This window comes from Thermobia domestica, chromosome 1 (genome assembly GCF_964235325.1).
Source record: "Thermobia domestica chromosome 1, izTheDome1.hap1.1, whole genome shotgun sequence".
In the NCBI taxonomy this organism is placed as follows: domain Eukaryota; kingdom Metazoa; phylum Arthropoda; class Insecta; order Zygentoma; family Lepismatidae; genus Thermobia; species Thermobia domestica.
Genome location: NC_137454.1, coordinates 135412631 through 135426229, shown reverse-complemented (window position 1 = coordinate 135426229; position 13599 = coordinate 135412631). Strand labels below are relative to the sequence as shown.

At 34.3% G+C, this 13599-nt stretch overlaps 1 protein-coding gene across 2 annotated transcripts in view; it reads right to left on the bottom strand.

Moving 5' to 3' along the window:
• The window catches only part of LOC145689368 (small ribosomal subunit protein mS39), a 58719-nt gene continuing 45120 nt past the window's right edge, over window positions 1–13599 (bottom strand). For both annotated transcript variants that reach the window (XM_081763527.1, XM_081763523.1), the window contains exon 12: window positions 1–242. In XM_081763527.1, coding sequence (XP_081619653.1) covers window positions 81–242 — 162 coding nt within the window. In that variant the 3' untranslated portion in view covers window positions 1–80. The remainder of the gene's footprint in view (window positions 243–13599) is intronic.

Here is a 13599-nt window from a genome sequence, read left to right as displayed (position 1 = left end):
TAGTAATTAAGTTAACAAAAAGTTTATTCACAAACATACTACAAAAAATCGACTTCAACAAATGCATTGGAACGTAAAGTTCAGGAAGCGCTCTCCTTCGCCTGCTGTTTTGATGGTTCAGAACCAATGATCTCCTCAATTTTAGTTAGCTCCCACGGTTCCAGCTCAAAATTCGAAGTTAATTGTTTCACCTGCTCAGCTGCTTCAGGATAACCAGCATCGGCAGTATATTGAATACAATTCTGAAAATAAATTCATCAATGTAAACATTTAATATCTGGATGCGACAACTAGTGATGTGAGGTGGAAAATTTTCCCCTATATTTCTCCGGAAAATTTTCCGTTCTAAACGAATATCAGTGATCAAGTAACAATTAATGATAAAATTGATTGAATTCGTGTGTAGAAATGTTAAAAAGTGAAAGATCGTTTAAAGAGTCTGAAAATTTTCATGGCTCAGAGAATTTCCAGTACTATGTGGGAACAAGTAAAACAATTTTTCATGAATCGAAAAATTTTTTGTCGTGTATGGAAAACTTGAAAAACTTTTTATGAGTAGGAGAATTTTCATCATTTTGAAATAAAAAAAGTAAAACAACTTTTTGTGAATCGGATAGTTGTATTGTTCTGTAGAAACAAGTGAAAGGAATTTTCTTTTTTTTTAAGTTTTACGTCCCACGCTTATGCCGGTTAGGCTAAAGGAGACGGGAAAGGAATTTTCATGTATCAGAAAATTTTCATTACGATGTAGAAACACGTGGAAAAACTTTTCATAAGCAGTACAATTTTGAATATTATGTACAGTGATGTTAGATGGAAATTTTTCCACTATATTTAACAGCACACTGAGCTATAAAATTGAATTCCTGCAGAGGAAAGTTAGATCGCAACAAATTATAATTTTCCAATTACTTTCGGGAACCGGAAAATTTTCTAATATTTAGAGTTATCAAGTAAAAATTTACATAGTCTCTCTCTCTCTCTCTCTCTGTCTGTGTGTGTGTGTGTGTGTAAAGTGCAGGGAACATAGATCGAGTTCGCAGAGTACAAATATCCCATCACATTGTTTAAAATGTAACAAGAAAGTGAATAGAAACTTTTATGAATTTATCAATTATTTCAAAAACAGAAAATTTCACTATTTCTTCACATAGGGCTATAGGCTTACCTATGTAATGAAATAACTACAAAAAAGTTCCTCACGAAGATTATTTTTGTAACAGAAAATAAGAAGATATGCTTTGATTTTATTGTGTTTAACACTCGTAAATTAGTACTTCAATATTGGAGTTTTGTATAATCAATATCTTGTATTGTGAAACTACCATTATTATCCATAAAAAATGTATTAGAAATAATTTCTATTCGATAGAACAAGTGCATGTATAACAAAAAAGAAATATATTTTTTTATTTTGTAAATTAAAATGAAATTACTTGTTGCTTTTCGAACGCAGCGCTAACAGCGCAGTTTTTACGTTTCTTTTATTATTTTATTGGAATAACAACTACACAAGTTAGCTTGATTATTAGTTACATTTTACTTTCTCTTTTAAATGAATATACGAATAAATAACTTTTCTCAGAAAATGTTCAGTATATGTTTTCATGAGTTACTTAAACTGAGATTTTAGGTAGTCAAAAATTTACAGTAGGTACCTTATATTATCTCTACTTATTTATATATGTTGCAATTATGTAGATCCAGAAAAGTAGTAAAGCTATGAGAAAATTTGTCTTACGCGTATTACATTGACAAAATATGACTTTGTGAGATCAAAGGTGAATTCTGAGGGAAGAACACATTGACGTTTTTGAAACCATTTTTTTGCAGAAATGAAGAATCGTTAGATTTTCACTTCATGAAACTTTTTTCAGACAATATTTATCAGCAATAAATTTTACGGCTAACAACGATGTAGGAATAAATGAAGTATGGTTTTATGAATCGGAAAACTTTCTGGAAAATTTTCCTGAAAATTATCAGTTTCAAAATTTTCCGGAAAATTTTCATCACTAGCGACAACTCACACTAAGCTTATTCACTGTGCTTAACATATTAGTCGTAATAGTAAAAAGGAATAATAGTAGTAAAACAATAAGTAAAAGCAGGGTAAAACACTTAATTGTAAGAAATCGACTATATAAGCATTCCTTCTTGCATTCGGGAAATTCTAGTTAAAATAAGAAATAAGAGTTAAACAATCTCTTACAAACGTATAAACGCCAGAAACGACATTTTGATAAAAGACGCATGCAGATCAACTTTCAACTTTCTAACAAAGTACTCGTTTATTTCCCTTTCTGCAAGAAAGAATCAGCAGAAGCTTGGTCTAAAAGTTATTATAGTTCCGCAACTGTAATTGCTAAATTAAATCCGAATTTGTTACTCCGAAGCGCAGTTACCAGATTGCTTTAAGAATACTATCCAGACCATTTCAATCGACCGTCAGAAACTTTACTACGAAAGTGCACAACCAATCACTGAGGACAGACTATGAAGCACACATGACTGCAAAAAGACTTGTGTTAAAGCTATCCAACGATCGGCATACAGAAAAATTTTATTTGGGTTTCACGGCTCTTAACAAGGGAGATGATACAAATCAGAAAAAATATATGTGATTATGATCTGCAAAGTTTTTCTGGAGATTATCCAGAACGGTCATCGGATTTCTATCTGTTTGGCTCCTGAAGGTTCACTACGTGGAAATAGTTTCGAGATGATAAGGAGCTCATTGTGTGTGTGTGTGTGTGTGAAAAAGTGGTGTAAATGACCAACCTCACGAGTTTTACGAATGTGCATTCATGTCATAGAAACAAAGATGGAAACAAATGGATCGTATATTGAGTGACATTTCCAAAGAATCAATGCTTTTAACTACAATTTTTAATTTCTGTACTGCTTACCATTACCGAGCTACATTAGATTGTGCATTGCTTTCTGATTGATCTTCGTACAAATTCTTTAGTAGTCTTCAATATTTCTATTCCATTCCTACATTATCATTTCCATCAAAACTTCGTAGTCAATTCAGTAAAAGCAATCTGTACATCAACAAACACTTGTAGTACTTCCTCCACAGTACCACACTGTTGACATTGAAACTGTTATACAAATCCTTTTAACCACTGTTTGTTGCTATCACACGCTAGTCGACGCATACAGATGGTATTCGAGGTACTCTTTTCATATGGCAGTACAACAACAACAATGTCACAGAGATGATTATTCACAGTCTTACTAACATCAATTTTATTACTGTGGGCACGGTTCTGCAACAGAACACATCAGACATCTCCTGGCACGAACTGAGTCAAATGTTTGGCCTATTGCAACGGTCGCCACCCCACTTGTTTTAGTTTCGCAGGAAAACTTCAGAATATCAAAAAGTTCAAGGTGACATGAAGAACAACATCCTGAAGATTGTTGAATCACAACACAAGGTAAGAGAACATGAAACCTTGACGTAAGTTCTATTCTAATATCTAAATATTAATATAATATAAAGAAATTAAACCTGACAACTAAAATTTCATTGAACGTTCTTTCATCATCTGTTTTCTAAATATATTTTATTATATACAACATGTATTTTACAACATTGGGTAAAAACATTTCGCAGTATCTTAGTTTGTAATCAATTTGTTCATATTTCCATATTCTGATCTTTTAGGTTAATATATCAGATCTAGGGATGGCCAATTCCGGAATTTTTACTTTCCGGAATCCGGAAAGTAAAATCGGAAAATTCCGGAATTCGGAAAAATTCCGGATTTCGGAAAAATTCCGGAATTCGGAAAAAATCCGGATTTCGGAAAAATTCCGGAATTCGGAAAAATTCCGGATTTAGGAAAAATTCCGGAATTCGGAAAAAATCCGGATTTCGGAAAAAATCCGGAATTCGGAAAAATTATTTTTTCTTTTTGTAATCCTAAGAATTTTGTTCAAATGCAAACGAACAAATTTCCTTTTTGTAATCCTAAGAATGTATGATGCAAGTTAAGCTGAAACTTACATCCTAAAGTATACACTACTCAATCTTCCCATGGTTAATGAGATGTAGTCCAAAAGTACGATGTACTCCTAATATTTAATTTTTGTTTTACTGTGATATTGTCCAGAGGTAAGACATATATCACACTGAGATAAACAACTTGACATAATGAAGATGTTATCATACGTAGTTTTCCAGAAAATCGTGAGAAACGATTTTTTATGAAGTTAAAATATGCGTAGCTTGTTGCCAGTGTGATGCAATTGATAACTTTTATGCTGGAATAGTCTTATTATTATTATTATTATTATTATTATTATTATTATTATTATTATTATTATTATTATTATTAATCGTTTATGTACTGTAAAAGAAAAATATGAACCGTTAAGTAGTTGATTTTATCTGTTGTTTTTTGATATCTTCTAACAGTAATAACAAATTGCTTGTAAATACGCAATGATTATCAAGGACAATGGCATATTAATGTAAAAACTACTCTGCAGGCTAGCAATAAACAATAAACAATAACAGATAAACAATAGTCCCCCCCCCCAAAAAAAAAGTAACTAACTTGGGCACGTCAGAATGTTCGCGAGAATATAGGGACGCATTGAGACTAGCAAAAAACGTGGTGTTATTATTACTCAAAGGAGGCTTTAACGTTAATGTTAATGGCACCAATGAGCACTTACTTGCTCTAACGGTTAACCTCATTTTTGAGATGATTCTTAGAAGTGGGCGTGTTGGCATGCAGTTGGAGAACTAACGATTTGCGTCACTATCGAACACTAACGTAGCACTAGCGACGTTTAAAGTCGAAATTGGAGTCTGACATAAGTGGCTTGTCAACTTCACGGACATTATATTTTCCTTGAATGCGAGAATTTTGCGCCCGGGAAATTTGCGCCCTACCACAAAAATAGGAAAAAATGCGCTCGCAATATATTTGCACTGGGATGTTTGCGCCCTACCCCAAAAAGAGGGGAAAATGCGCCGGCTATATATTTGCACTGGGATGTTAGCGCCCTACAATTCAACTTATTATTGTATTGTGTAAAGTAACTTCCACTCGCACTTGAACTAGGCTTGCCTCTCATCGTCTCAGTGAGTTACTCCATCCGTTATAATATTCCGAACAAATGAAAAAAACACAATTTTAGTTCACTAAAGGGCAATCCATACAAATACAATTTTTCATTATACTACAAAATTTACAATAAACGTATAAATGACTGATATATAATTATTTATTAATATAATCAAAGAGTATAATTTAATCTACAAAAGGCTGTTTGGCTCTACCCAGATATCTCTGTTCACAATCCTTGCGAGTTGTTTGGCTTTTCAGGACAAAAAATATAAAAAAGAAAATGTAAAGTGAATGTAAAATCAGTTCAGTAATATTATCAAGAAAACTATGTACAGTGTGTTTACTTGCTGGAATTACACTCCAAACACACAATTGCGTTCAGTCGTTCTTTCAGGAAAAATGTTCCGGGGGGCACATTTAGTATTCCGGAGGGGGGTCACTGCTGGTACTATTCTATTTATTATTATATTATAGACGTATTATTTTGGTCTCCTCCGAGGGGGCACTCTGAGAGCTCTGGGGAGGCCAGTGTTCCCCCAAAATCATCTCTGGAAGAAGCAGTGATTGCGTTGATCCGTTGTGTTCTTTTGGCTTATATTGAAGTTTATTCTCCCCTTATATAGCCACAATGAAAATAAATCACAAATGGCATGGTTGTGGGGGGAGGATTTTTTACTATACTATACCATATTTACTATATAATGATTAACGTTAAAACCGGAAATGGTTGATTTGTACCGCTTCCGGTTTGAATATTACATTCATCAGGAAACTCGATTCTTAACTATTGACTCTGTACATCATGGCCAAAATTGATTGGTAATCCATCAGATAGTTCTTGAGACTGTTTGTTTCACTGACGGACAGAATGAATATATGGCTATAGAGTTTTTATAAACTAAATTCGTTAATGAGTGATGATGGAACAAATATAAGAAAGGGAACCAAGAGTACCACCGGGAAAATTTTCGAACACAAAATTAGCCATCGAAAACCCACATGTTCTGGGTTAGAATACCATACATGAAAACTCTACCACTGAGTCATCAATCACCCGCTTATTAGTTTTGTTAACTATTATATTAATATAAATTAATGAATGCCTGCTTATGTTAATTATTGAACAATTACATTGTATACTTCGTAAAGTCAAAAATTATAAATTTGTATTTACTGTACATACAGTGAGCGCAGAGTGTTCGTACACCTATGCTATTGAAACGAGAATGCCTGCGAAAAAGAAACAGAAAATTTAAGAAGTGTAATAACACACACAATATGAATAATGAAAACTAAGCTTTATGAATATATCAATAAAGAACCACAAAGACAAGTTTAATGGTCAGAAAGTAAATAAATTCCGTAGAAAATGTATAGAGTAGACGCAAAAAGTGATCGTACACCTGACGTACGAATACGAAACAAAGATACCACAACTGGGGTTCACTAGTATTCACCTGAGTATACACCTCTGTATAGCATGACGAGTAACAGAATGAGTTTAGTTGTGAATAGGAGTGAAAAAACTGCACGGTGGGCTGTCGAAATGGGAAGCAACCGAACAGAAACAAATGAGGAGACAAGAAAAGTAATTATTAAAGTGCATAAGAAGGGTAAGTCTTTGAGAAAGATAGCAAACCTCAGGGGCAGATCCAGAGGGGGGTGATCGGGGCCATCGCCCCCCCCCCCCCACAAGAGGAAACTTTCTTATTTTATATATAAATAAACCCATCCATAACAAGTTTGGAGCTCTTAAAAGTAGCAGTATTACTGCCGACCGCCCCTTCCCCAGAAGTCCGTCCTGGATCCGCCCCTGTATAGAGTAGCCACAATCGAGTATTTTCCGCTGTATGTTTGGAGTCGTTGTCTTGCTGAACAATAAATTGTTTTCAAGAACCATCTTCTGCGCACTAGTATGGAGATATTCCTTTAATATGTTAATATACACTTTGTGGATCATCACTCCATCGATAAGGTGGAGACGACCCACTCCTGAGGCACTCATACAACCCCAGACGAGCACGGACCCTCCTCCGTGTCTTACTTTAGGGACGAGATTTTGAGGATTCATCTCTGTATTCACCTTGCGCCATACCATACGCCTCCCATTGGACTCGATAAAATTAAATTTACTTTCGTCCGAAAATATGACCCTATTCCAGAAAGAAGCCTGATCCCTTATCTTTATACTCTTTTTCAAACTTTAGTCTCTTTATACGATTTTTGTTCACCCAGAACATTTTTCTGGCTATCCGACCATGATACCCTGCAAATATTCCGCACTGAACTGGCTGATACTTTAACACCGCGTGTTTCCAGATCCGTTGCCAATTGCACAGCACTACTTTTTGGAACCTTTTTTCTTTCCCTAATAATGTAACGTTTAACTTGTTCACTCAACACTCTTGGTCTTCCAGTTCTTTTTTTTTTTTAAATTATTTTTTTTTTATTATTTTTTTTTATGGTTTCGCACAGTGATAGAAACATTATACATCGCAATTATTGTTTGTACTGTTGAACGAGGCCTGTCTGCAAGGTTTGCCAGGGGCGGATCCAGGACGGACTTCTGGGGGGGGGCGGTCGGCGGTAATACTGCTACTTTTAAGAGCTCCAAACTTGTTATGGATGGGTTTATTTATATATAAAATAAGAGTTTCCTCTTGTGGGGGGGGGCGATCGCCCCGATCGCCCCCCTCTGGATCCGCCCCTGTCTCTATAATACCTTGAAACGGCTTCGCACACCTCCCCAATCCCCAGACATGAACCCCATAGAACATCTACGATCTGTTCTGGAGACAAGAATAAGAAGGCACAGCTTGTCTACTAAAGAAGGCCTAAGAAAAGCTACTCAAGAAGAATGGGACATAATCAGTCCCGAAGCTACAGAACTACGAACTACTCCAGGTGAAATCAATGCCACGAAGACTACAGACAATCATTAACGCACAGGGTAATCCCACAAAATATTAAATAACTTAATATACTTTATAAGCATTAATTCAAGCATAAGTGTACGGTGACTTTTTGCGTTTACAAAAAAGGAATTCTCTCTTTTCTTCTGAACAAAACAGTGATTGTCTTTGTTAGGCCTTTCTCTTGTGTATAGAAATAAAATGTATAAATGTGTAGTCTTAATTCTGGTTATATATATATTTTCCACCTCCCGTTCTCATGCTAGCTGTTTTCAATATAAAGTATGCACGTTGTACGAACACTTTCTGCGCTCACTGTAGGTATGTTGACAATAAGCGAATGTTATTGGAATATTTGTTAGAGATTTATTTTCCTTCACTGCCTTTCGCCTGGTTAAAAAGTAGTTTGCAGTGCTTTGAAGCAGCTGCAGGTGGGAACGCGATAATGTTTGAGACATACCGGCGACTTTTTTGTGTGTGAAAATAAGACCTTTCTCATAAAGTAGTAAATAACTGCAGTAGCAATTGTCTACGTAAATGATAAAGACATATCCAACTACAAGAAATTAATACAGTATATATAGCCTATTCATTATTGTTTCTCTTTTAACAGCTACTAGCTAAGGATGGAAAATTCCAGAATTTTTACTTTCCGGAATCCGGAAAGTAAAATCGGAAAAATTCCGGATCTCGGAAAAATTCCGATTTTTTCTAAATTCCGGATTTTTTCCGAATGTCGGAATTTTTCCGAAATCCGGAATTTTTCCGAATTCCGGAATTTTTCCGAATTCCGGAATTTTTCTGAATTCCGGAATTTTTCCGAAATCCGGATTTTTTCTGAATTCCGGAATTTTTCCGAATTCCGGATTTTTTCTGAATTCCGGAATTTTTCCGAATTCCGGAATTTTTCTGAATTCCGGAATTTTTCCGAATTCCGGAATTTTTCCGAAATCCGGATTTTTTCCAAATTCCGGAATTTTTCCGAATTCCGGATTTTTTCCGAAATCCGGAATTTTTCCGAATTCCGGAAAGTAAATTTTCCGATTCCGGAAAACAAAATTTCCGGAATCCGGATTCCGGAAAATTTTGGCCATCCCTAATCAGATCTAACCCAATCATACAATTAAAGCTCTCACATTGTTAATAAATGTAATTTCTTCAAATAGCCTTTTGGTTAGGTTCCGTTATATTGTATTAACTCAGTTGATTCCCGTAATGATATACCTTGCTATTATTTTATTTACTTTTATTTATAGATGTATATTTTCATGATTTCTATTCATCTCTTTAGCCTCTAACGAGGATCTTCACTTCGCGCCCTTCGGATCCAGTATTGTGCCAAGTAGTAAGCATTCAACTTCCTTTTATAACTAATATATATATTATCATACTTTCATTTATATAATATTTCTATTCATATCTCATTTTACTATACATTTATATATAATTATTTATCTTTACATTACTATATCAATTAAATATCTATATTCCTTTTACATTTATTTTCAGGGCAAATCTAGAATTTTGAAGTGCTAGTCTAAATCTATTATATTTATTAAGTAAGTTTAAATCTGGTGGTAAATACGATAGAGAAAGGGAGAAAGTCTCTCCCGAATATATTTCAACTTAGCAATCCATAACTGTTTGATGTATTCTTTCATTACTTAAAACAAACAATTAATTTTCTAATTTTGCCTTAGTATATTTTATTATTAATTATTAAAACTCCATCCACAAGGGATTACTTAACATTCTTTTCACAGAGTATCTTCACGTTACTAAAATCAATTCTCTTTCAATTAAACTTACAATATTTGTTTATAGTTCGCTTCGAAAAATTTAGTTTTCCTTTAGATTTAAATCATGAGGTACAGATCAGAATGCTAATCGCCACCTTCAAAATATTATGCAATGTAATGCGGTGCAGGTATGAAATAGCGGCGCATTACACGCCACACTTCTTTTCTCAGAAAAAAAAAAAAAACTTTTATTAATTATTCACAGTAAGCCAATAGTTCGCGTATATGCAGTGTCATTTCCCTCCTATATCCAAACTGTTCCATCTCCTTTTCCTCATTTATTCGATCACATAATCTTCTGTTCAATATACGAAGTAAAACTTTTGCTGTTTGCGATCCTGATTGAATTCGACACCAATGGGACTATTATTCTATTTTAGAAATCACTTACTCATTCTCCGTTTCGTGAAATTTCATTATAATTTAGGAATACCCTTATTCTATATTTTTAATTAACTTAACTGGCGCATTAACTATATCGGTTTTCCTTCTCATGCTCCATCTTGATGAAAAGCTATCTTAAACCCATTCCTTAATATCGAAACTTTGTTATTTTGTTTATTTAATTTCTTTCTTCAACTGCTAGACTACATGGTTTGTTCTTACTTTCACACAATTCGTCAATGTATCCCATTCCACCAACCTGAAATTTCACTTCGTTGGCTTAAGAGTTTTTCCATTCTTACTTTCTAGTGTCATATTTGTTCTTCCTAATTTCCTTCCTATTTCAACTATTTTTACTTTTCTTTTGTTCGCATTTCCCTAATTTTTCTAACTTTTTTTATGACATTATATTTATGTCTATGGAACGTTTCCATGCCTTTGTCGATTTCCTTTCGCAATTCGTCTATCTCTGCAACTTAGATATTCAATTTATTATTATTTGAATGGCATGATCACGAAACGTCTAAAACCGAATAAATTTTTCACTGATGTTTTCACTAATCATTACACGGCTTTCGCTTTCGATTGTAAGACTTCATTCACATCTATAAAACCGTAAATGTACTGATAAATCAAAACTCAAGATTTCAAGATAAGAACGAATACAGGCGCTACTACCAAATATACGTAAGTTAAAAAATTTTTGGTGCGCTACGGACACAGAATTATGACTAAAAGACGTTATATCGACAATTAATAAAGCTAGACATACATGAAACCTCGTACGAAAATTCTCTTTCTTTCTCCTTCTCTGGTATAATGTAAATAGCTTACCGCGCAAATTGAGGAAAGTTGTAGTATCGAGAAATGTGATCAGCAAATCAACTTCCAGAGAAAATTACAAACCACTTATTGCAGTATCTCAAACATGAATTGAAACATATATAACTTTAGTGGATTGAGAATGGATTTATGATTTTAATATTTAAAAGCATTTTCATTTTTTTATTTAAACAAGTGCAAATGGTATTGTAATCCGTTTACATTTCAACGTCACGTATATAATTTCCAGTGCTGACCTACCCTACTGAAGCTCTCTTCTCTCAAATAAAATAATTTAATACTCAGATTGTACTGATTAAATTTATTCTACTAAGGCCCGGCCTTAGTCAAATCGGTGCCTTGTGCAATGGCATTATTTGCCTTTCCCCCCGCCCTTTCTCCAGAAAGAACAAATCTTAAAAGTCATGATTTTAAGTATGCTACCCCATCATGAACAACAAAGGGAAAGGAAAGGGCACTCGCACTCAGAAAGCCTAAGCACTACAAATACAATCTCGTGGTGTCTGTTTTTTTCTTTAAATAATAATCTAGTTTGTTAGTGAAAGATAAGGCAAACACACCTGCAGAGGAAAGATGGTAATCTTTTTTACAGAATTCAATATCGAACTTCAATCTCAATATATCAGTTTGCAATTTGAATGCAACTACCTCTTTTATCTTTATTTCTTGATTTTCTTTCTACATCTGTTAAAAAATTAAAAAAGAAACTTGTTTCCATCTTCAATGATAAGAATATCGTAAAACAGATCTAATTTGTAATTTCTAAAAGGAAAACAAAATAAATCAGAAAAGAGTAAAAAGGAAATAATCAAGAAACGCGATTATTCTAAATTTAATTTTACATTGCATAGAAACGATTTCTTTTCGTGTCTCATGCAATTAGCTTGCAATCGTTCAACATTAGCCGGAAGCAAACATGCAGATAGAGCAGAAAATAGAAAAAAAAAAAAAAACAAAAAAAAACATACAACGAAACTGCAGACATAAGATGGAAACGCATTGAAGAGAACGTTCTCATCACAAGCAATTGATTTGCTGAGATAGGGACGCCAGATCCTTCGAACAACGCCAAGCGAAGTTACAAATAGAAGCAATAACTTGTAACACTAAGCTTTTTACCTCGGTATTTCAAACTCGCAACATCTCCGTGTGCGAGATACTCCGATTTGTCTTATTTTGTTATTCAAGCATATACGAATCTGAAGAAGAAAATACCTAAAATGAGAAAAGGACTGTCATAGACTTTTAGGGTATTTTAGAACCTTAGGAGACACCCTCGTGGTCCTCCCAAAAGAGGGAAAATCACCGAAAACTTCGCCCATACAGAAAAGAAGGAAGAGATGGTTGCCTAGCAGTCAACGATGCTGGAGTTAAGATTCCTAATTGGTCGCCGCCCAGAGCTAATCTCCAAGCAATTTAGATGCTTAATGGACTAAAGACCTTCCCACCTCATTTTTCGGACTAAGACAAGTGACACTTAACAACCGTCAGGAACTGTGTATTAGTGAGTGCTAGTGTGAGTGTTAATACAGACTACAACGAACTGGAATGGATGGAACCAAATCCGTAAGTAGTACTCATTTATTGACAAATCCGAGTCAGTTGCAGTTTCTATACATATATTCTCCATTCTGCTCTCATATCTGAATGTTTCCTTTTAGGCTGTGTTGTTTCCAATCCAACACTAACCCAAAATTTTATCGGGAATTAAATTTCAAATTAGATTCGTTTTAAGAAACAAAGGCACTCGCATTAAAGCCTCACACATTGCCTTTGCTGTGAATGAATGTTTCCTTTATACTCGCACATTTCCTCCTCGAAAACTGTGTACCTTTCATTCACCCAAAATGCTCTCCCTAATAATATAAAAATGAAGATACGTTCTAGGTTGCAGGTACGGAAACCTCATCTAGACAAGAACGTTCAATGTGCGCTGTGCCCTGAGACCAGGTAAGACTCAGGAGCATATGCACACAACGATATTGTTTGTGACAAAGACTAGTTTTCATATCAAAACTGTGATAACTAACTAAATGGAACAGGTGTGTTCCCTACTGTTCGAGAATTTTTGTATTTGACAACAATCAAACAATTCGTGTTGGGATTTGTTTCACCATTTGCTTTAGCACTGTCCATGTGACACTAAACTAATGCGATCTAAACATAATTTATGAATGTACTACTCAAATAGAAGGTCAGCTTAGTAAATTTAACTACCATCATCATAAAGTCTGTTTCCAACCAGAAATATTATTTTAAATAATATAGTTATGAGACAGATTTTGCCGCCCCTCGAAACTTCCGTCCCGTGCAAAAGGAGTGTCACACATATGGTAGAGCCGGCCTGATTCTACCGATTCACAAACTGAACTCACTCTGTATTGGTTAATGTCATTAAATATAGAAAATGATAAAATTTGTTTCCAATATAAACGAAAAACGCATACTCTGAATAAAATAAATAATTAAATAATGAATGGCTGCATTCTAGTCTGTTTTTTTTAAGAACGTGATTTACAAAATATATATAAAAAATAATTTAAAAGGGCCTAATTAAAAGGAATCTTACAG